This window comes from Paroedura picta, chromosome 4 (genome assembly GCF_049243985.1).
Source record: "Paroedura picta isolate Pp20150507F chromosome 4, Ppicta_v3.0, whole genome shotgun sequence".
Taxonomy (NCBI): Eukaryota; Metazoa; Chordata; class Lepidosauria; order Squamata; family Gekkonidae; genus Paroedura; species Paroedura picta.
The window spans coordinates 32,601,708-32,625,814 of NC_135372.1; the positions used below are offsets into that span (position 1 = coordinate 32,601,708).

Sequence of the window (24,107 nt, forward strand, 5' to 3'; positions counted from 1 at the left end):
CCCCTCAAATTGTCAATTGTGAGTCAAATTGTATAGTTTTTGTTATAAACACGGATTTTCTTATACTGGCCCTTTGGGGCTCTCTTGTTCTGACTGTTGACGTACTTTGGTTCTTTAATTGTAAACGGATGCTGGTTTACAGTATCCTAGCAGAGTGGTGAAATCAGGATTTGGGAACACATTCTGGAAAAAGACTTCAGCACCAAACTATAGTTTTAAAAGCTGAAAAAGCATTTATTAAGAAAAGCAATCAGAGATGTCCATGGCAATGCAAGGCATCAACCGGACTGGTTTTCCATAGAGAGCTGGCTTCGTTTCCTTCAGAAGTCTATAAACCCCAAAACTGTGTCAGCCAAAACACACCTAATAGGGCTGCCAAACCCCTCCTGACAACCAGCAGGGGATGGGGAGGGGGACTTACCAGGAGAAAGTACAAGGCCCAGACCACATGGCCGGTGATGCAAAGGAAGCATCATACCAGTGACCTTCAGGTGATGCTGTGACAGTGAGGCAGAACTGGTAAAACTGGTTTCTACCCTGGAGGTTTTTGCCCAAATAGCAGAGCATCACCTGGAAGTCACTCATGTGATGTCACTTCCTGCACAAATGTGTCCTAGGTCATCTTCTTTCTACTGGTAGGTCCCCCTGCCCGCCAGTCAGCAGGGATGCCCAGCTCCATGGAGGTGGGGAGGGTCTGGCAATTCTAACACCAGAAGACCAAAGTACCCGGACAATCACATCAAGCACATTTAAACAATCTTGAGTGTTTTGAAGCTAATATTCAGGATTAGATGAAGCTTATTCGTTGTCATGGTGGGAAAGAGTTACAGAATGTCACCTCTAGCGTAGGAGCCAGTTGTGCTGCAGGAAGGGTCCTTAAACTGGAGAAAAGTTACAACCTTTGCTGAGGCGAGAGTATGGACCTCTAGCTCATCTGTGGGCCAAACCTGAAATAAACACACACATTCCTCAGCTGACATATTGATACCGAAGGTGGCATGGGGCAAAAGCTGGTCAGTTTTAACTTTGTTTGGAAATCTACCCAGGTGGGACCTGGGGATCCCAGGTAATTGCAGCTCATCTCCAGACAAGAGAGATCATTTCCCCTGGAGAAAATGGCTGTTTTGGAGGGTGGATGCAATGTCATTATACCCCACTGAGGTCTCAGTCCTCCCCAGTCTCCATCCCCAAATCTCCAGGTGTATCCTGGGCAGAGTCTGCACTTACTTTCTTTATTCCATTGTCAATCCTGTTAAATTCAGATCGCTTTGAACTAGATTATTCCTTTCCCCCCCTCCCCATTGAAACAGGAAAGTCTTCTGCACGTGGTTAGGGTAGTTCAGAAGGGGGGGGGAGCCAAGCCTCTTTCTTTTCTTGAAGGGGGGGAAAGAGGAGCCAGGCAGGGAGCCTCTTTCTTTTCTTGGAGGGGTGGGGGAGAGGATCAAAAAAGGCAGAGGAGAGAGGAAAAATCCAGGACCTACAGAAGTTGAGAGAAATTAGGGGCTTCTCCTTTAAGGCAAGTGTGTCACATGACCAGGTGTGGCCTATCAGAGGTTCTCTACCACAGAGCTTTCTTTCCCAATCTGGATATTGAGGATTAAAAGCACTCGAAGATATCCCACAATAAAGGTAGGGTCACTCCGGATCAATCCTTCTTGCTGCAGAAGGAAAATTTAAATCGCCCCAAATCCAAACGGAAATCGCATTCTGTGTAGAGGGCAGGGACTGAATCAACCTGGGGTTGAAATAAAAGCTCCGTGCAGTTTACACCCTAGGCTCCAGCCAGCCAGCTCACAACACAACCATGAGAAAAGCAAAGACGGCCAAACAGACAAGCGCTTTGATAAGCAAACAGGGGCCCGAGGTGCCGTCAGCGCCAGAGCAGGCCTGCACCGCACGAGTCTTTGTGGCCCTGACGATCCTCTCATTCTGGGTTAGGATGGCCTCTCTGGCTCCGTCCCACTTCCCGGGACCGTTCAGGCGGAACTGCGCAGGGGAGCAGGGCCCGAAGAAGACTTTCCAGGCCAGCTTCGGGTCCATGAGAAAGAGGCTCAGCAGGTTTGGCCTCACGCCTGACAGGGCGGCCAGTTCATCCACGTGATCCACATATTGCACTTGGAGGGAGATGTGCTGGCTGGGGGCGTACCTGAGGACACCAGAGGGGAATTGTCAGGAATGACTCGGGCCCTGTTGACTGTCCGTGGTTCAGAAAGACAGGGCTGCTCTCGCTTGGGCTTTGCAGCTTCACAATCAGATTTTCAGCTGGATATTGACTGATCAGGTCAAAGGTCCTGCAGTCTGACAAGGGCTGCTTCCACACAAAGTGGGATAATGCACTTCCAATGCACTTTAGGAGTAGGTTTTCCTGTTTTGAAAGTGCATTATCCAACATTTGCAAGTGGGTTAGTGCACTTTCAATGCATTTTAATGATGCAATTGAGTCATCCAGTGGAAAAAAGGAAAATCAACTCACAAACAGTCGCTAAAGTGCACTGAAAGTGTATTATTCACTATGTGTGGAAGCAGCCTTTGACACAGGTCAGACAGATGGTGAGTTGAGGATGCCAGGAAGTCTTCTGTGCTATTAGTTCTTTGGAGGCTATGCAAAAATCCCCTACATTATTTAGACAGGTGTTTGTGTGACTGTGTCCCTGACAGTCCAGTTTACCTACAGGATAACAGTGTTACTTTTATCTCCACTTTATTACCGTTTAAAATAACACCGTATGCTACCTTGGGTTCTCTTTGCAACAAGACATACTATTTTTTTAAAAAATATGCCACAAATAAATAATTGCTGTGATCTGATGTGCAATTGATGTAGTAACGTGAGTGCTTTGTTCCAGGAAATGTGCAAAGTACCCTGCTCATGTTAGAAACAGCCACATCCCTGACTCTAGCAACACGGTCCCTTTAAAGGTGACTGAGGAGGCTCTACTTTCCTGAATAATGGGAACCTCCATGTTCAGAGGCAGTCAGCCTCTGAGTCCCAGTGCCAGGTGGCAACATCAGGGGATGGCCTTGGCTTCTATGCCTTGTTGTCGGCCCTCCAGAAGAACTGATTGGCCCCTGAATGAGACAGGATGTTGGACCAGATGGATCAGCGGTCTGATCCAGCAGGGCTCTTCTTATGTTCTCATTAAGCACCTGGCCAGCTGGGTCAAAGGGCAAGCAGAGACACTTAAAAGAAGTTCCAGCTCCTCTAGGTGAGCGTTTAGAGACCAAACAAGGCACCGACAACACAGAAACAGAGAGGCAGATTTGCTTTTCCTTGACCCAGAAAATATTGTGAGACACCTGAGACCATTCTGCAGACATTGGATAATGCACTTCCCATGCACTTTAGAAGTAGATTTTCCTGTTCTGCACTAGGAAGCTCCAGCCTCAAAAGCCGATTGAAAGTGCATTATCCCCTGGGTGTAGAACGGGCCCTGGTACAAATCTAGCTTCAGTGAGAGACTCCCCTGGTGTGTGTAAACTTGGTTTCTCACCATGACTCGTTTTTCTTCACCTTCTTAGCAATGTCATCCATCATCGCATCAACCGAAGGCAACTTGATAAGGCCTGAAAAAGACCACACAGAAAATGTACTGCTTGGGCCAGCCTGCCCAATACAAAGCAGTTTGCAAACCATGGAAAGCGACGCCAAGTCACAGCTGGTTTCGGCAACCCTGCAGGGTTTTCAGGGCAAGAAATGACCCTTGGTGGGGGTCTCCCATCCAAATATTAGCCAGGGCTGCCCCTGCTTAGCTTCTGAGATCCGATGAGATCAGGCTAGCCTGAGCTGTCTAGGTCAGGGGTCAGCAAATATTATGGCCCTTTATAGGGTTTGGACCCAGTGGGCTGGGCTTCTCCATCACAGGTTTTAAACAAAAGGCCTCCGAATACCCCTTTAAAAAATGCCTTAGCTGAGATGTGACCACTTCCTTTCAAGCAACATTGTGTATGTTTTGTTTTTTTTCCATGTGAAAATACTAGTGCTTTATCTGGCCGGAATAGTTTATTATAACGTGCAAGAGTTCAGGCTGTGCAATTACTTGAACCCCTTAGAACAGTGTTCCTCAACCTTTCTATCACTGGGGACCGGTCAATGCTTGACAATTTTATTGAGGCCCGGGAGGGGGGTAGTCTCTTGCTGAGGGATGTTGCTGCCGCCGCCTGATCCCCTGCTCCACTTGCTTTCCCGCCGGCACCCCTGACTTCCTGCCACCCGCTGGGGGGCGCTGCCTGCAGCATCTGTTCAGTGCCAGGCCGAGGGGGAGCCCCAGCCATGGCAGCCACTGTAGAGCACCAAGGGTTAGCCGGCGGCAGAGTGGCAGGGCAGCCCCCGAGGCAAAAGCCAGGGAGGAGGATGAGAAGGAGCCACGGCCCGGTACCAACTGATCCACAGACCGGTACCAGTCCCCGGACCGGGGGTTGGGGACCGCTGCCTTAGAATGGACCCTGCAAATGTCTCACTTGGGGGCAGGAGGTAAATTCCACTTAGAAACCAGCCCACTGCGAATAAGCCTGCCTGAAATTCTTCCAGAAGTCCCTCAGCTACCCTCTCACCTTTGAAAACCCGTGTGGCCCAGCGGGCCTGGAGTTCAGCTATTGGCATAATGGCCCCCAAGGGCTGGAGGAGGCCAACGATGGCCAGCGTGGGCCTTTCCATGCATGGCGGGAAGACAAACTTGTACAGCGGAACCGTGTTGTTCTTGACATTCATGATGCTCTCGTCAATGAAGGGGAAGGAAAAGTTGTATCCCGTAGCGAAGATCACAACGTCGATGTTCTCCTCACGGCTGCCATCTTCAAAAATCACTCCTCTCTCGGTGAACTCCTTCACGTTTGGCTTCATCAACACCCGGCCAGAAATTATTGCGTTGGGGAGGTCATCTGCCGCTATCGGATACCTGCTGAGGAACCTGCAAGGCGAAGGCAAAGAAAAGAAAATTTCTGATCCTATTGCAAGCCCCCTAGTCCGGCTTACAAGGCCTTCCGTTCTGAAGCTTACAGAAACTTCTTGAGAGAGGTTTGCTCAGTCTGGAAAAAACAAAAGTTCATATCAGTCGTTAAGTTTCGTGGCATTTAACCACTACCAAACTAGCTCATATATGGAATATTTACAGGTTACGGCTGTAAATATCAGTTTATTTGGGCAATATCTGCTGTAATCTTAGGAGCCAGAGTTGTCACTGAATAAAATTTTTCAGTAATCAAGAAGAAGAAGAAGAAGAAGAAGAAGAAGAAGAAGAAGAAGAAGAAGAAGAAGAAGAAGAGTTGTTTTATATACCCCAGTTTTCACTGCACAAAGCAGTCTCAAAACAGCTTACAAGCACCTTCCCTTCCTCTCCCCACAACAGAAACCCTGTGAGGTAGGAGGGGCTGAGAGTGCTCTGATGGAACTGCTCTGTGAAAACAGCACTAACAGGACAGTGACTAGCCCAAGGTCGCCAGCTGGCTGCCAGTGGAGAGGTGGGGAATTAAGCCTGGCTATCCAGATAAGTGCCTTCACCCTTAACCACTACACCCAACTGGCTCTCAAAATCGAAGTTTTGACAGGAGCAGTAAAACAAAGGATAAAATGACAAAAACTGCAGAATTCTGTATGTGAAATGAGAAAAAAATGTGCATCTTTGCACAATTTATATAGCTTGCAGATTTCATCTAATCTCATAATAGATTTTGTATTTCTTAACATAGTATTTTGTGTATCAATACATGAGCCGAAATTTTGTTTTTACAGCCGTGCGGGTTATGGAGTTGTCTCATATCTTTGAATTTCTCGTGTTTTGCTCTTTAACATCCCCTTTTTTGAATTTTACCTGTAAATTCCTTCCCCGCCCCAAAGTTCCGATAACTCAGAAATCCGACCCTTACCTGTGTTGAGGTTTTATGCCGTAATTCTCATGGTTAAACCTTGTATTGAGCTTTCTCTCACCCCACAGGTTCACCAGAGCTGCAGGAAGAGTTTGGCGAAGCATGGTTTTGAATCGCGTAAAATGCACAACGTCCAACGGGTACCCATCGTCAGAGACCCGGTTAACCACCCAAGTGCCAGTCCTGGTGCTCAGAAAGATCTGCAAGGAGGAGAGAGGAGCAAATTAAAGAGGAGATCTCTTGAGGTCAGTCCAACTGGTGAGGTATAAACAACGAAGAGCATCTTGCTATTTTTTAACTTTGATTCAGAAGCTGCATGTTTGAGTAGGCTGTGGCACCACAAACAGAACGTCTATATAACCTGAAGCTTCAAAGTGGAATCAGTTCACAGAATTAAGGATTGATCTGCAGCAAAAGAAATAGGAAATGAGATGGTAGAGGTGACAACGAGGACTGTAGAAAAAGAGAAGAGCTGTTTTTTTATACCCTGCTTTTCGCTACCCAAAGAAGAAGAAGAAGAAGAGTTAGTTCTTATGTGCCACTTTTCTCTATCGCAAGGAATCTCAAAGTGACTTACATTCGCCTTCCCTTTCCTCTCCCCACAACACCTACCCTGTGGGGTAGGTTAGGCTGAGAGAGCCCTGAGATTACTGCTCGGTCAGAACAGCTTTATCAGTGCTATGGCAAGCCCAAGGTCACTCAGCTGGTTGCATGGAGGACTGCAGAATTGAACCTGGCTCACCATATTAGAAGTCCGCACTCCTAACCACTACACCAAGCAGGCATGAGACCTTTAAATTGGGGAGGGGGAGAATAACAGTGGGGTGCCTATTACAGGTCACAACAAACCCTTGCCGAAAATCAACTAGGGGATGTCTCAGTTGTCAAAAGCCCTGATATTACTGCTTTATCAGTTCTGTGGCGAGCCCGAGGTCACCCAGCTGGCTGCATATGGGGGAGCGGGGAATCAAACTTGGCTCACCAGATTAGAAGTCTGCACTCCTAACCACTACACCAAGCTAGGGTGGGTATCCGATTATGTGTTTTACTGCTTCAGTGCTACATCACCTCCTCTTGTCTATCAGCTTTTTCAAGAAAGGCAGCTTTTACATGCATTAAGAAATAATAAATCAATAACCAATAAAATCAATACATCAATAACCATCATGTGCCTTTGGCTCCAGGCCCCACTGAGTACAGTGGGACTTAGTTTTGAAAAAGGAGACCTAAGGCCAGGTTGCTAAGCCCTGTTTAAAGCAATACATTAGGACATCTAATTCAGATCAGTGGGGCGAACGGTAGGTGGATTAGGGCCCCTGGCAACATTACCCATTTTAGGAATGCAAGGCAAACATGTGGGCACCTGCTTAGTAATATGGCTGAGGTCCACTGAGATGTCCGCTCCCGAATTTCCCAAACCAATCACCAGAATTCTCTGGTTCCGGAATTCTTCGGGATGCTTATATTCCCGGCTGTGCATCATTTTCCCCTTAAACTTCTTGACCCCTGTGAAGGCGGCAAGAAGGAAAAAGATGAAGGAGAGTCATTTTAATTCCCTTACACAAAGCAGGTTACTGAAGGGAGAAGAAGGGCTGTTTCTTTTATACCCCGTTTTCATTACCTGAAGGAGTCCCAAAACGGCTTTGAAACAGAGTTGGTTTTTACACCCCGTTTTTCTCTGCCCAAAGAAGACTCAAAGTGGCTTACAATCACCTTCCCTTTCTCTCCCCACAACAGTCACCCGGTGAGAGAGGTGGGGCTGAGAGAGCTCTAAGAGAACTGATCTGCAAGAGCTCTAAGAGAACTGTGACTGGCCCAAGGTCACCCAGCTGGCTGCATGTGGAGGAATGGGGAAGCAAACCTGGTTCTCCAGATTAGAGTCGGCCTCTCTTTAACTACATCATGCTCTTTATCCACAATACCATGTTGGCCCATGCTTTAAACAGCAAAGATCAGTAGGTATTCAGAGCTTCAGAGATTGTACCCAAAGGAGAAACATCATAATGATGATTAAGCCCTATGCTCTATAAGCCCACAAAGCTGTTTTACTTGGAGTCAGACCTCTCACGCTGCAGTGTTTTAAAATTTTTAAATGCTACAGTATGTGAAAATGTTAACATCACAGTGAGGGGAGCAAGCTTCTTACCCCCACCCACCTAACAAGTTAGCTAAGGAGTAATTCTTATCTCTCCACACCTGCCTTTCAATATTCATTTGGGCTTTGAGAGTCCTAAACCCCAATTCAGACTTTTGGAAAACTAGGGATTAGAACCCACATCTCTGTTGCACACACTTCCTGTAGATATCATGCACATTTCCTGTCATTATGGGCTAAGGAGGCTAGCTCTCCACACAACATAAATTTAATAGTGGAACAGAACAGATTTCAGATGGTTTCTGCAGATTTCTTCAAGCATTTTCCAACATTGTAAGCCACTCACCAGGAAATGAATCCAGAGGGAAATAAGGATATACATGGTGGCCGGTACAGACCAGAATGGCATCAAAGATGGCAGATTCCCGCTTTCCATAGATTTCCGTTACAACCTCCCATTGGCCAGTGACGGGGAAATCTGGGCGTTTCTTTATCTGACGGACACAGGCCTGGAAGACAGGGGGCCATTTCGCACGGCTTCAAAATAGCACAATGGTTGCTAATTGGAAACGCTACTAATTTGCCATAACCCACGACGTCGTAGACAATCTGCAACAATCCTGAAACCGACCCGCCAAAAGCGCTTCGTTGTGGCGCTTTCAGGGGAATCCAGAAAAGTGGATTCACCCTCCGGATAGCGATACACTCCTGCAACCAATCTGCAACACTAGCGCTAAAGACCTGTGCGTTACCATTGTAGCTGGTTCTTCAAAGTCCCTCCCCCTGGATCTCTCCTCCAAACTTCCGGCGAAGCGATCGCCATTTTTTTTTCTCGGAGCGAGCGGGGATAAACGCACCGGCGAGCCTCTTTCTGTTTAGAGGCTTCCCTGGCTTCAGTCCTTCACCTTTAGTCACTAAGCACAAACCACTTAAAAGCCCGTTTGCTGAAATAAAGTCCCTTTATTTTTTACACATAAATTCAGCCGAAAATCGAGCCCGTGAGAAGGGGGGGGGGATTTTTTTTTATCACTCGAGGCAGCGTGCAAACGATCATACAATCAAACGATAGCTCACATTAGGCAGCTGGATGGGTCTCTCCGTAGCAACGAATCTACACAGATTCGTTGCTATGGGTCTGTTTTTTTTTTTAAAAACCTTCCTTAAAGGGAAAGCGGCTGTTTGGGAGCATGCTAACGGCTGCCCATTGGCTGCTTGACGGCCAGGGGCGGGACGAGCTTGGCAATAGCGCTTCCTTTCTAGCGATTTCTGCCGAGACCGGAAGCCTGTGGGAAACGCTAAAAAACGCAACTGATTCCACTACAAAGCCAGGTGTGCAAAACGACGAATTCCACTATTTTAAATGGCGATTTTTCATTCCGCAAACAATTTGCAACAAAGATCCCCGTGCGAAATGGCCCAGGGATTTGGTTTTAGGCCTGTTTTTATGGTGACCATTGTACATTTGTTCATTTATCTACATTCATGCCCCACCTGCCTCCAGATAGACATGCCAATACCCTGGAGGGATCTGGGGATCTCCTAGAATTATACCTCAACTCCAGACTAAAGAGATCAGTTTCCCTGGAGAAAATGGCTGGTTTGGAGGGGGGACTTCATAGCATTATACTCGAGGTCCCTCCCCACCCCAAATCCTGCAAACTTCCAGCTCCGTCCCCAAAGTCTCTGGGTGTTTCCAAACCCAAAACTTACAACCCTACATCCAGGTGGGACTATGGTTGCCAGTTCCAGATTGGGTAGAATTCTGAGGGCAGGGTTTGGGGACAGGAAGGACTTCAGGGGGGTATAGTGCTATACAGTCTACCTTCCAAGTGGCCATTTTTTCCCGTGTGAGAGCAATAATTCCAGGTGATCCCCAGGTCCTACCTGGAGGCTGGCATCCCTAGTATGGGACGCAGATATTTCCCAGAATTACAGCTGATCTCCAGATGATAGAAATCAATTTCCAGGGAAAACACAATATTTTTCATGGTGGACTGTCTGGCATTACAGAAGTCCCTCCTCAAGATACAGTCCCGAATCACCAGGATTTTCCCAACCCGGATTTGGCAACTGTACTTTCTCCCCTACGAGACCCCAAGGAACCTTCCCTCCTCCAGTTTTATCCTAACAGCAGCACATGTGACTGGCCCAATGTCACCCAGGGAGATTGGAGTAGAGATTCAAAAACCTGGGTCTCCCAGAACATAATCCAACACTATAGTCCTCTAGATCAGTGGTCCCTAACCCCCGGTCCGGGGACCGGTCTCGGTCCGTAGATCAGTCGGTACCGAGCTGCAGGTCCTCCTTGTCCTCCTCCCCGGCTGCTGCCTCGGGGGCTGCCCTGCCACTCTGCCACCAGCTCACCTTTGGTGCTCTCCAGCAGCCACCATGGCTGGGGCTCCCCCTCAGCGTGGCACTGCCCAGTGGGTGGCGTGAAATCAGGGGCGCCGGCAGAAAACCAAGTGGAGCAGGGGCTCAGGGGGCAGCGATGTCCCTCGACAAAAGACTACCCCCCCCAGGCCTCAGTAAAATTGTCAAGCGTTGACCGGTCCCCAGTGATAAAAAGGTTGGGGACCACTGCTCTAGACCAGGGGTAGTCAACCTGTGCCAGCAAACGCAGGCAGGGGCTCATGGGAATTGTAGTCCATGAACATCTGGAAGACCACAGGTTGATTACCCCTGCTCTAGACTGCCCCATAAAGGGAAGATACACTAACATAGAGCATGCTGGCCTTTTATAGTCTCCATCCATCCACTGCTGGACGCAGACATTTTTTGTCGAAAGGGAGAAACAATGGAAATTAACACAACATGTGTACGTGACCTGGAAGTAACATAGGTATGTTGGGAGTGACGCGCTGGTTTGTGGGCAAAACTCCATGGTAGAAGCTAATTCTACCATAGAATTTTCAAAAAAACAGTGTCAGATGGTGAACTCTATGGTTTACCACAGAGTCTACAAGAAACAGAAGTACTCCAGTAACTTCACAACCCTGCTGGGTTCCCTCCTCCTTCCCTGGATGCTGCATTCCCCTGGCAGCACCTTGAAATCTCCAGGAATTTCCTAGACTGCCATTAGAAATCTTACAGGTGGCGACCGGAAAGCCCTCTCCCTCCCCAGCGTCTGGGGCCTACCTTGAAACGTATGTATTCGAGCAAGTTGAAGCGTTTTGCGTACATCCGGAAGTATTCCATCACTTTGCTGTGGTGCATGTAGTTTGGGAAATCCGCGGGGATGGGGAAATCGCTGTAACTCATCATCTCCTTGGAAGTGTTGATGGTCAGAGATTTGTAAATGCTTGCCTGGCCGTCAATATCGCACTCCTACAAAAAATCGCAAAGGAGCTGGTCACAGGCAATAGTTTTTGCACCAGTACCCCAAATTAAGGCACAACAGCCTGTGGGATGTAACCCGTTTACTAATGGTTAATCTACATAAGAGATGGTGCTAACAGGCCTTGGGTACGAGCTTTTAGGGCAAACCCACCCAGGCTCCAGAATTACCTTACTGCTGGCTTGGTTTAGCCTCATCTGCACACAGAACAGCACCCAGAGGCGATAAGCTGCAGCTCCCTCCCAAAAAGTGCAGCTCAGACCGGCTTGCCAGGTCCCCACTAGGAGATCCTTCACTCCAGGGCCTCTTCCCCTGACAACCATCCGCTGGCTGCCAGGGGAGTTCCTGGCAACCGTAACTTCTAGTCAGCTGTTTCCACACAAGACAGGTAACAGTTCTACAAGTAAAATTGGAACTGCCACAAACTATTAATCCAGGTTCATAGAACTAAATTCAGACAAATAAAGATTCAGCGGCCACTGTTGAACCTGGTTATGGTTTTCAGCTCAACAGGTTTTGTGGGTTCCTGAAGTACTCCTCAAACCTTTACAACCTTTTTGATAAAGGAGCACAGAAAAATAAAAAGGAAGGAAGGAAGGAAGGAAGGAAGGAAGGAAGGAAGGAAGGAAGGAAGGAAGGAAGGAAGGAAGGAAGGAAGGAAGGAAGGAAGGAAGGAAGGAAGGAAGGAAGGAAGGAAGGAAGGAAGGAAGGAAAAGGGACTATAACTGAAACATGAATGTAATATTCAAATCCACTTTTAATATGGGTCTGAGAAACTCACAATGAGAGCATTAGGTAACAGTTGTGGTATTCAATCTTTAAAATAAAGAGGTTTCAGTTAGCCACCCCCATTAATTGGAATCAGTGGCGACTGAGATACATGGGCGCAAGATAATTTATCTTCCTTCCTTCCTTCCTTCCTTCCTTCCTTCCTTCCTTCCTTCCTTCCTTCCTTCCCTCCCGCCCTCCCTCCCTCGGGATAGAAATCCATGACTTCTATTTGCGGTGGCTCCAATAACTCAGCCAGCACAATATTGTGCACACCAAAACTTTGACCGGATGGTCTCTTTTCTGCCTCCTAAAACACATTCGACAGAGTGGTGTGGGCAAAACCCATCATTCTTCCTTGAACGCTGACGGAGAAGAGAGCAGGACTGCAGACCGTTCTTGCCAGCACAAATCCAAGCTCACCGCTTATAATGCTGCTTTACTTACCCGGAACCTCCAAAGCCCGCCAATGTCTTCGCTCCTCTCAAAACACGTTGGCCGAAGCCCCTCCTCCAAGCAGCATTTGATGGCAGTTAAGCCGCTGGCTCCGGCTCCTATGACGGCCACTGTCTTTGCCATGCCGGCCTGCGTAAAGGGGACACCAAGCCACCGTGAGTGCTCCAGCCATGGGTCACATGAATGAATTCATTCAGCCGTTCCCCAAGAGGGTCAAAATAAGGGAAAGGTGCTCAAGCCTCTGTAGGGTAAAACGTGCTGTAAAATTGAATATTAATATTGATTGAAATTAAAATATGTTAACTATGTAGGACACTAAGGACCTCTGAAAGGAAAGAAGAGGAAATAAAGCTGTGCTCTGATAGCATAATATAAATCAATTAGGGAAAACTGTTTCAAAAAGCTTATAAGTGACAGAACTGCTTCAACAAGACTGTGACTAGGCCAAGGCGAATGCCATTTTGGGCTGTATCAACAGGGGCATCACATCAAAATCACAAGATGTCATAGTCCCATTGTATACAGCACTGGTCAGACCACACCTGGAGTACTGTGTGCAGTTCTGGAGGCCTCACTTCAAGAAGGACGTAGATAAAATGGAAAGTGTATAGAGGAGAGTGATGAGGATGATCTGGGACCAAGGGACCAAGCCCTATGAAGATAGGTTGAGGGACTTGGAAATGTTCAGCCTGGAGAAAAGGAGGTTGAAAGGGGACATGATAGCCCTCTTTAAGTATTTGAAAGGTTGTCATTTGGAGGAGGGCAGGATGCTGTTCCTGTTGGCTGCAGAGGAGAGGACACACAGTAATGGGTTTAAACTACAACGATATAGGCTTGATATCAGGAAAAAAAATTTCACAGTCAGAGTAGTTCAGCAGTGGAATAGGCTGCCTAAGGAGGTGGTGAGCTCCCCCTCACTGGCAGTCTTCAAGCAAAGGTTGGATACACACTTTTCTTGGATGCTTTAGGATGTTTTGGGCTGATCCTGCGTAGAGCAGGGGGTTGGACTAAATGGCCTGTATGGCCCCTTCCAACTCTATGATTCTATGATTCTATAAGGTCACCCAGCTGGCTACATGGAGAGGAGTGGGGAATCAAACTTGGCTCTCGAGATTAGAGACCGCTGCTCTTAACTGCTATTCCAAGCTGGCTCTCAAGTTAGGTCAATCGAACCCTGGGTTCTTTTGGGTTGCAGATAAGAGCTTTTAGCCTACCTGAGTTGAAAGCCTTCCCTCCAGCAAAGGAGAAAACCTCCAATTGGAGTAGATTCAGGTGGGTGGCCATGCTGGTCTAAAGCAGCAGAACAAGGTTTTGAGTCCAGTGGCGGCCTGAAGTCCAGGTGTAAGGTGTAAGCTTCAGGGTGAAAGTTTACACCTTGAATAAACTTTTGTTGGTCTTCAAAGGGCTACTGGACTCAAACTTTGTCCAACTGAAGCCAGGAAAACTCCTTGCCAGAAGAGGGCTTCCAACTTTGCTGGACAGAATAGAAGGTCACAGGCTAGATGAACGTCAAAGAATTCCCTACACATAAAAGCTGCAATGGGCTTTCTGTGGTGGGAGAGAATTGTCCATATCCTCCATGTAACTTCAGATGACAAATGATTTACATACTCACTTAGTTCCCTGTTGGCTCCTCTGGAGGACACTCTCTCTCTTAAACTGGATGGTGAAACGCTCTGTAGGATTTCCTCTAGAAGCTGCAAGGGGAAGATGAATCCCGAAAGAGTATTTCTCTGTTCCTGACTCTCAGCGATGTCAAGAGCTCGGTTCCTAGATCAATGGCAGGATGGCAAGATGGGCTTCCTTGGCATCTTTTAAAGCTCCCTGACAGCCCAGCCGCGCCCACCCCGGAGAGATGAATGAGTCTCCCCGAATCTACTCTGAGGCATATTTGTGATGGACTCCTCAAACCTTTGGTAGTCATGCTCTTCGGTAGTCAACACAGAGCCTTCCTAAATCAGCAAACGGCCATGTTATCAGGACCTGTAGAGATCAGTACGTTGGCTTGTTTACCCTCCCGTGGTCTCTACAGATCAATTACAACTGATAAGAGACATCGACGGGTTTCATCAGTCAACCATTTCTGGCCCTTCTCCTGAAGATTCTCTGAACCTCCTCGCCTCCCATAAAGCAGTGTGTACATTTCTGAGCATTCCAATGATTAATGACATCGGATACACGGCAGAAGCAGCCCCACCTCAAGCGAGGTAGGTCTATGCATCATTCTAGGCAGAAGAATGGGAAAACAGATCTGATGCACCCAGAAGTTCTCCTGTATAAGACTCCTACATTCTGTCTCTCTCTAGACCAGGGATTTCCAACCAGAGATCGTGGACTTCTGGAGATCTCACGGAGTTCCGGAGGGGTTGCACAGCCTTTCCCCTTCTACCTTAATGGACTTGGCCACAAGCTAGGAAACTGGCTGCCTCCACCCAGAGGGCACGGTGGTTAGGCAGTGGGTGTAAAAGTCGGAGGAGATTTGGTTGTGTCATGGTATGGGGGCCCTGGCTGTCTTCTCAGTTCCTGCTGTTCTTTCAGGCTAACATGAGGTGGAGCTACTGTAGTAGTAGTAAAGTTATGGGGGGAGTGAAAGGAGGGTGAAGGGTGCAGGTGGTGATGTCACTTCTGGTGACGTGTCACTTCCAAGGGGCGTGACAGGGAGGCGTGGCCAGCTGACATCACTTCCAGGGGTCCCCGAAGCTTGAAAATTTATTTCAGGGGCTCCTTCATGGTCAAAGGGTTGAAAAGGGCTGCTCTAGACTATGACTCAGAAAGCAGAGGAGACATCCCACAATGGACTCATGCCTCCCCATAAGTGGGGAGTGCTACTTATGCTCTGGGGTCTTTATTACCACTACTGGGGGTGCTACTGGGGTCTCTATTACCCCTGTGTGGGGCATGGAGGAACTGTTGGGTAAACTGTGTAATTAAAGTTAGCCGAGCTGATGTATCAATGATGAGACCAGACAAAGCAGTACGATAGTATTTTAAAAGTATGTTACTAGACTACAAGGGTGGGGGAACTTAGAAATAAAACAAGAAATGCATAGCTTCCTCTAGCTCATCAATGGAGCTCTAGGCCTTAAATGTTACATCTTTGAACTCTAAGATGGATCTTTTTTCACAATGGCGGTCAATGCATACCAGTAAACATATCACATGACCCACTATGCCTGTTCCCACAGCAATGTGTCAACAAAATCTGTTAACCCTTTTTCTGACAGTCAGTGACTGACTTCTGCTCACAAAGTCTAACAGGAACCGACCGTGAAGGCAGGACTTGCAGACTCTGCTCCATCTTGGGGGAGAAGTTTTACTTCCATTTCAAGCAGACATGCTAAGAAGCGCAAGAAGGCATCAGACAAAAGTGAGAGAGCCAGAAGGTAAGGAGAGCCAGAAGGAGAGCCAGAATGGCCAGAGGCGCATTATTTTTTAGTGTTATGCCATTTTGTTGGCATAACGCTATTTTTTTCAATGTGCAGAACTGCCCCCAGACTTCCCTCTTCTGATGTAAAAATAGGCAATTAGATTAGACTGCACAAACGAACAAGAGATGCAGTGGAAGCAAAACAACATAGATATTTACCAGCAATTAAACTTTTCCATTAGACATTTGATGGTGAACAGGCTCCCCCATTCTCCTGGGGAAGGAGGGACCCAGCAGGTGACTATTGATACATCATTGATACCTGGCAAATGACAATGCGAAATAACCATGACCAGAGGCTGGCAAACAGGCAGATTCTGACAGCCATGAATTGAATTGCTCAGGAATGAAAAGTTCAGGAATATCCCTCATTACCTTTTTGACAGAAATTAGGTAGGAAACAACTGGAAGTGTAGAAGATCTGAATTGTTGGCATTTAAGTAAGGTCACTTTCACATGGTGAATGGGACACAGGAAAGGTCAAGACAATCATCAAAAAACTTCCCAATGCTGGAAAAGGTTGCAATTAGGGAAGCAAATGTCAACTAGAGATGACCTCTAGTTTCGTGGCAGAACGAGTACCTTGCATGCAGAAGATTTTAGCATCCGTTTCTTTTGGAATATGCAAGATCTGTAGCATGCATGAATCAACAGTGTATGAAAAATATCCTACGGAAACACTGGAGGAGATGCATAGTCAGCATATTTAGATGAGGAACTTGCTGGTATTTTTCAAAGAATCTCCTCCTGTGTCCTAATTGGCTCTCTTGGAGACTTCCTGCTCCTTTGAGCCCACTTCCTCCCTGCTTGCCTCCAGAACAGAAGAAGGACTACAGACAACAGTCAGGCAGTTAGTTAGGTCTCTCTCCTCTTTCTCTACACAGTTGTTTCTCTATTTCAAGCAGCCTGGTGTTTGAATCCTCTTTGCAAATTTAAACTCTGCCAACAGTCTCAAAGACTGGAGTGCTATCCTGTATGCTACTTATAGTTCTAGAGCTGTTTTTCTCAACACTTTTCCCCCATTAAAGTGCATCTTGGAAAGGAAGAGGGAAGCAGCTTCGGAAAGGCAATTGCTTTTTAAGAGGCCAAACAGCTAGACCTTTTATGCACTGGACGTTTCATGCCGGGCTGCAGGCTGGAGTTTTAGTCATGGCAGATTGCCCCACCTCTTCCTGCACCCACACGGGGGAGCATTTGGCCTGGTGCACCTCATCTGGCCCGGATTTGTGCTCCTGCACGGGAGCTGGGGCACTGACGTTCCCAGTGCATAAACGGTCCTAGTGAGGCATGAGCTAAAAAGGCTCTTCTCTTGCTGATTGCAACCCCACTAACTGCATGCTGTTGTAGATGATGTAAACTTGGGCTTCAGGCAGCAAGGCTGGAAAAGAAACCGGAGAAAGCTGTTGCCAGCCGGAGCACACAATAGTGGGATGGATGGTCTGTCTCAGTCAAAGGTTGGATGAAACTCCCCATTGTCCAGGGAGATTGCTCAAATGTTTTCTGCCATGTTTCTTCAAAACATTTGCTTTTCATGCTCACCTCGCCCACACTTTGGCGTTCCGGGTTCATCTCATAACCTCTCCGACACCCTGTCATCTGGCCACGAGGCTGTCTTTTGTTTCTTGAACTATCCAGCTGCCACCCTCCCTTGCTAAGGTGGCTTCAAGTTGACTGACTCCTTTTCCCAGTAGGGATAATCCTGATTTCAGTCATCCAAGGCTTAACTAATATTTTCATTCCTTCTTCTGTAATGTTGATATCTTGCATAACATGGGGGAGGAATTCAGGATGGAGGAAGACGCGTTTTCGGTAGACTCTTCTTGGGGTGTGTCCATGGGGGGGGTTGATTTCCTGACTGAATGTTTCTGGGGGCTTTCTTGGGGTACGGGGGACACTAGCTTGTTCCCTATCACTCCACTCAGCCAACCTGAAAGATGTCTTCCGTTCTCAGGTACCTTCCTCCTTCTTAACTGGCTTCTTTGCTACTGGTGAGGGAGCCATTTAAGTCGGAAGGTTCCTTAGGCTAGAGGGAGGCTTCAAACGTTGCTTTAAAGAACAAGATCGTTTTTGTTAAGAAGAGAAGCAAACTTTGTAAAGAGAGAGAGGAGAGTCCTAAGAGTCTGTGCTCTTTCAGAGGCAAGCAGGGAGGAAGGGTGCACAAAGGAGCAGGAAGTCAACTAAGCCAAAAAGGACATCGGAAGAGATTATTTGAAAATCCCAGGAAGTTACTTGCCTAAACATGCTAACAACGTATCTTGTATTGAAAGAGGAGAGACTGTTTTCTAACTGCAGATATTCCGTCTGTTCAGGGAGGAAATGTGCTCAAAGGGTTTGTATTGTGCTTGGAAACTGTACAGACACTTGCTTGTGGAGTGATTTCAGCCAAAGAAGCAATGCTTATTCGATGCTTTTGCTGGTTTAAGGGGGGGGGAAAGGCGATCACAACACCAGAAGTGCAGGTACAAGAGATTAGTGAAGAACATTCTTTCTATCGCTACATTGTGAATGCACATGTCTTTTCCAGATGTGTTGCAGGTTGTTCTCAAGAGTCTAGCGGGTTTTTTTAGGGGGAATCCACTTTTGTGGATTACCTAAAAGCGCTACAACTAAGCGATTTTTGCGGGAGTGTTGCAGGAGTGTTGCTGATTGTGTACGACATTGTGAATAATGAGAAATATATAGCATTACACAATGGCAACACTTCAGCTACATTAACGCTGTGCAGAATGGACCTAAGTTCGTTGTTCAGGTGTGAGGATTGAGCAACCAATCCCTTGTTGCCTGATAACTTGGTACTGCTCTCCGGTGGCTGAGTGTACTGATCTCCTAACTGCACCCGAATACATGAATTAATTAATTAATTAATTAATTAAGTTAGGAGATGAGCTATAATTCCAGGGGATCCCAGGTCCCACCTGGAAACTGGCTTTGGGCCAGTCTCAAACTCTAAACCTAACTTACCTCATAGATATTTTTTGTGAGGACAAGATGGAAGGGAGGGGACAATGTAAACCACTCTTGGGTTACAGTGAAGTAAATTTTTTTAAAGAAAGAAAGCAAAACTGCTTCATTAGCACGGGTGGAAGCCACAGATCTTCCCTTGACCTGGAAAACATCTGAGCTATTCCAAGAATATGTTCCTGTTTAAATTTCTCAAAAGCTGCAATTGATTTACTTTCATACCTTATGTGGAGAGCGTTTCTGGACAAATACATCAAAGCCAGCCTGTCCAGAAAGCTTGGCTGGGCTTTGGCGGTTTCACTCGCAACTCAAGATGCCGAAGAAGAAATTTGGTGTTTAGGTTTAGAGATGGGCATGACCCAACCCACGGGTCTCCGCATACCCACAAAATTGGATAGTTCGTGGCTCAGAAACCGGGCCCACAGGGCAACACCCCCAACGATCACCCACAACCACATACGGATCTTACCATTTGTGGGCTTTTTGGGTGGTGGGATTTCCTCCCTCAGTGCATGCACACTGAGCGTGTGAAGTGCGCAACATTTTCTCTTCTGGCATAGACGGGGCTTGGAAGTGTTGTTTTTTAGTTTCTATGGCTACTCCAATGATTAGCCATTTAGATCAATTGGCATTCTCATTAGCCAAGAGCAGTGCTCCCCTTGGTTTCAATGGGAATGCCTTGGTATATATAGTGCCTGAGGCCAGGTGATAAGAGTATTGCATTCTTTTGCTCTCAGTGGGACTGAGTGGCGGTGCGGGGGAGAGGCGCATTGCTATTTGGAGGGAGAGAATTTTGTGGGATAGCTAAAATGGTTCTAGAGAGAAGGAGCACCTTCAGCTTTACTTGTGGGTCTTTGGCTGCTCATTTCTGGCTGGCATTCAAATCCCCCTCTCCCATTTGGTGCCCAATTGGCTTTTAACCGGACCCTTGCTGTGCCTGTGGCTCTGGCTAGATTTTTCCACTGTCTGCAGGCTGAGTCAACCTTGAGCCGGCTGCTGGTTCCATTTCTGGGACACATCTCATATTTAGATAGTTAGGAGAGCCAGTTTGGTGTAGTGGTTAGGAGTGTGGACTTCTAATCTGGCATGCCAGGTTCGATTCTGCGCTCCCCCACATGCAACCAGCTGGGTGACCTTGGGCTCACCACGGCACTGATAAAACTGTTCTGACCGAGCAGTGAAATCAGAGTTCTCTCAGCCTCACCCACCCCACAGGGTGTCTGTTGTGGGGAGAGGAATGGGAAGGCGACTGTAAGCCGCTTTGAGCCTCCTTCGGGTAGGGAAAAGCGGCATATAAGAACCAACTCTTCTTCTTCTTCTTCTAGATGGGTTTTTTCCTGGGTGTTAATTTGATACCAGATTTTACGCCGACTTTGCTTTCTGGGAATGGGGTTAAAGACCACCAATAAACCCTGGTTCCACCCCCCCCCCCAACACCCTGAATCTGCACCACAGTTTGGTCACAATAGTTTCTATTAAGTCTGCAGGTTCAGTGATCACAGACTACAAGTCTTCAAAACAGCTCTTTTTATTTAGCAACTCCAGCAACAGACTACACCTACTGAACAGAGAAAACCAGGCAAACTCATGCACTTTTATACCTTTCAGGCAGCCAGCTGCTGCCTCTGATTGGCTCTAAGCAGATCAATCCGATTGGCCCTAGCAGAGCAATCTGAGCAATCCAATTGGCCCTTCAGCAGAGCAATCCAATTGGCTTTGGCGGAGCAATCCGATTGGCCCCTAAGCAGAGCAATCCGATTGGCCGCTAAGCAATCCAATTGGCCCCTATGCAGAGCAATCCGATTGGCCCTAAGCCAATCTGGCAGAGTGATCAGGTTCCTTGATTGGTTAGTTCCTTGGCTAGCAGAGAACCCTCGTTTGCATCTGTGTCCAAATGCCCACAGACATAACAGTTTCCTTTACTTGGGTCCATTCCGCACAACTTTAATATAGCACTAGTATTACATTTTGTTTTCGCCACTAAAACTACATTCCCCATGACGTCGTGAGCAATCTGCAACACTCCTGCAACACTAGTGCCAAAATCGCTTCATTGTACAGATTTCCGGGGAATCCAGAAAAGTGGATTCACCCTCAGAAAATCACTAAACTCTTGCCAACAACCTGCAACACTTGCGAAAAAGACCTGTGCTTTCTCAATGTAGCGGTTGCAACAAAGTCCCTTTCTGTGTCTTTCTCTTAGAGCACAGTTTTTGTTCCTCTTCACCCTCTTTCCCCTGCTCTCATTCCATTGACACACTTGGAGACCAGTCAGACATTACTGTTTCTGCCCCATCAGGATGTGTTCAGTTTTGGATCCCCTCTGGCGATCCCCCATCCCACCCAGGATGGATCTTCCCCTCCCCCCTCCCACGCCTTCGGGATTCCACCAGGCATTCGCTTGAGGCCGACCGACTCACAACACCTGCTGGTCCCACCAGACACCCGCCCACGACTCTCCCAATGTTACTGTTAATTGTTATTTATATTATTTATATTATAAATGTGGTTTTGTACGTTGTTTTGATGTTATAGTCTGTATATTGTTCCCTGTAAGTTATATAATGATCAGCGTAAACCGCCCAGAGCTGCAAAGAAATGGGCGGTATAGAAATCTAAATAAATAAATAGATAAAATAAATCCAGTGACAATTGGGCTAGCTTTCGTTGCACACCCAAGTCACCATAAAAGCTCCCAGCATTTCAGCGGACAGAATAATCTCAAATCCATTCGTAACTTTCTAACTGGGCGTGAGGTGAAAGATCGTCAATAAATCCTGGTTTCTATTTCCCAACATTCTGAATCCGACATGTTGTTTTGCCTCAAGATTCGCCTTCACTTGGCTGCATGTGTGGTGGGGGGGGGGAGGCTGTGGCTCCAAACCCAGCATCTTTTCCAGGTAACTGGGGTGGCTGTGACTGGATACCCAAATCAGTGGCTTCCACATTTCCCCCCGCCTCCCTTCTTTCCCCCAGATCACACATGGGACTGTCTTAAAGCAGCGGTCCCCAAACATTCTGAGGTCAGGGACCGCCTCTGGGGGTGAGGGAAGAGCTGACGGCCCGGGTGCCGCACACGCACACGGCAGCTGCGTTCAAACGCAGTTGCCGCGCATGCACGTTTACACCACCAGGGGGCACTAACACGCATGCGCGCGGTTGCCGCACATGCACGTCTTCGCCACCAGGGGGCGCAAATGCACATGTGCGCGCAACTGCACGCATGCGCGTTTGCGTGGCCAACGTGCTGGCAGCTGCGCCTGCATCTTCCCTTCCTTCTCGCTATGGGGGGGAGGCAGTTACGGCTGCCGGTGGCCCGGTACCGGGCCGCAGACTGGAGGTTGATGATCCCCGCCTTAAAGTGTCACTTTTACCAGTTCAAATTTTCATTTTCTGTGCTTTTCTCTTTTCCACCTTCTTTCCCCTGCTCACAACCCATTAATACACTTTGAAGCCTGTCGTAATTACTGCTTTAGCTGCGTTGGGGTACAATCAGTTTGGGATTCCCTTTTGTGACCCCCACCCCACCCGCCGACCAGGTTTGGGTCCTCCTGAGTATTCTCCCTTTTAAAAAATGTGGTCCTGCCTTTGGAGCATATCCATTCCACCGTCCTCCTTCCTTTCTACCTGCATGCTTATGACATTCCACAGTCTCATAACAAGTCTGGTCACAGGTGCCAAGGGGTAATTTGGGAGGTGTTTGGGAGAGGATCTGGTTTGCCACTTTCCCCTCCCTTCCAGGGTCGTTTACCTGAGTAATCACTATTTTTTGATTTTCTCTTACCCTGGGGCTCTCCCTTGTTTTACATCCAACGACAATTGAGATATCCCCTAGTTGATTTTTGGCAAGGGTTGGTTGTGACTTGTAATAGGCACCCCACTGTTATTCCCCCCCCTCCCTGATTTAAAGATCTCATGCCCTCTTGGTGTAGTGGTTAGGAGTAAAGGTAAAGGTAAAGATATCCCCTGTGCAAGCACCGAGTCATGTCTGACCCTTGGGGTGATGCCCTCTAGCGTTTTCATGGCAGACTCAATACGGGGTGGTTTCCCAGTGCCTTCCCCAGTCATTACCGTTTACCCCCCAGCAAGCTGGGTCCTCATTTTACCGACCTCGGAAGGATGGAAGGCTGAGTCAACCTTGAGCCGGCTGCTGGGATCGAACTCCCAGCCTCATGGGCAAAGCTTTCAGACGGCTGCCTTACCACTCTGTGCCACAAGAGGCTCTTGTGGTTAGGAGTGTGGACTTCTAATCTGGTGAGCCATGTTTGATTCTGGGTGACCTTGGGCTAATAAAGCCATTCTGAGCGAGCAGTAATATCAGGGCTCTTTTAGCCTCACCTACCTCACAGGGCATCTGTTGTGGGGAGAGGAAAGGGAAGGCAAATGTAAGCCGCTTTGAGCCTCCTTCAGGTAGAGAAAAGTAGCATATAAGAACCAACTCTTCTTCTTCAGTAATATCTGGGCTCTCTCAGCCTCACCTCCCTCACAAGGTGTCTGTTGTGGGGAGAGGAAAGGGAAGGCGAATGTAAGCCGCTTTGAGACTCCTTTGGGTAGAGAAAAGCGGCATATAAGAGCCAACTCTTCTTCTTCTTCAGTAATATCGGGGCTCTCTCATCCTCACTTCTCTCACAGGGTGTCTGTTGTGGGGAGAGGAAAGGGAAGGCAAATGTAAGCTGCTTTGAGCCTCCTTCACGTCGAGAAAAGCAGCATATAAGAACCAATTCTTCTTCTTCTTCTTCTGTTGTCTCTCCCATAGATCAAACTCCTTCTCCGTTTCCCCCCAAAAGATGAATGGCAGAGTGCAAATGTGTGGCCGGCCTGAGCAGCAGGGTGTGGACAAGGGGCGTGCATCGTGGAGCAGGGAGGCCTACCCCTTCTCTTACTACGCAGAGACCTTTCCCCGTAGAGGCTTGCGCAGTGCCAAAAACGGCTTTTGCTTTTATTGACGCACTTCTTCCCCCGCATCTCTCTCTCCTCTGCCTGATACAGGGCTGGTGTGATCCCATAAAGCTATAAACACCTGCCTGGAGACCCGGAATCCTGTTTTTTACGATCTGTTTATAAGCAATTTGCAAACAACTCCTTGGCTCGAAATCACTTTGGCTGTCCCTGGGTAAGGAGTGAAAGCCCTGACGTACATTGAGAAATGGGGGTGGGTTTCTGCCTTCTCCTTAACAAAGCCTGATCCATCATCCAGGGCAGGC

At 47.7% G+C, this 24,107-nt stretch overlaps 1 protein-coding gene and 1 long non-coding RNA gene across 4 annotated transcripts; one reads left to right on the top strand and one right to left on the bottom strand.

Moving 5' to 3' along the window:
• Positions 1 to 188: 188 nt before the first annotated feature.
• Positions 189 to 14,289, bottom strand: LOC143835094 (flavin-containing monooxygenase 5-like). 2 transcript variants are annotated; one of them, XM_077332248.1, is made up of 9 exons: positions 14,131 to 14,289; positions 12,507 to 12,644; positions 11,093 to 11,281; positions 8,304 to 8,466; positions 7,226 to 7,368; positions 5,863 to 6,062; positions 4,552 to 4,907; positions 3,492 to 3,564; positions 189 to 2,146 (listed from the first exon to the last, which is right to left on the bottom strand). In XM_077332248.1, exons 2-9 carry the CDS (start codon positions 12,636 to 12,638, stop codon positions 1,792 to 1,794), a joined length of 1,611 nt encoding a protein of 536 aa, XP_077188363.1. In that variant the 5' UTR covers positions 12,639 to 12,644; positions 14,131 to 14,289; the 3' UTR covers positions 189 to 1,791. The 2 variants fall into 2 exon arrangements, with proteins under 2 accessions (XP_077188363.1, XP_077188364.1); XM_077332249.1 differs by lacking the exon at positions 14,131 to 14,289 and having other exon boundaries at positions 12,507 to 12,663.
• Positions 12,577 to 23,900, top strand: LOC143835095 (uncharacterized). 2 transcript variants are annotated; one of them, XR_013229989.1, is made up of 3 exons: positions 12,577 to 12,670; positions 15,766 to 15,898; positions 23,660 to 23,900. It is a non-coding gene; the product is annotated as an uncharacterized LOC143835095 (long non-coding RNA). The 2 variants fall into 2 exon arrangements; XR_013229990.1 differs by having other exon boundaries at positions 12,597 to 12,670; positions 15,740 to 15,898.
• Positions 23,901 to 24,107: the final 207 nt, after the last annotated feature.

What these genes read in the sequence shown, in the direction of transcription:
- LOC143835094 (XM_077332248.1), bottom strand. Translation starts at nt 12,638, where the DNA reads ATGGCAAAGACAGTGGCCGTCATAGGAGCCGGAGCCAGCGGCTTAACT. An exon ending in CCCTCTGGATTCATTTCCTG is followed by an intron (nt 7,369 to 8,303) that starts GTGAGTGGCTTA and finishes CCGCCTTCACAG; the next exon opens with GGGTCAAGAAGTTTAAGGGG. An exon ending in GGCCACACGGGTTTTCAAAG is followed by an intron (nt 3,565 to 4,551) that starts GTGAGAGGGTAG and finishes GGTCTTTTTCAG; the next exon opens with GCCTTATCAAGTTGCCTTCG.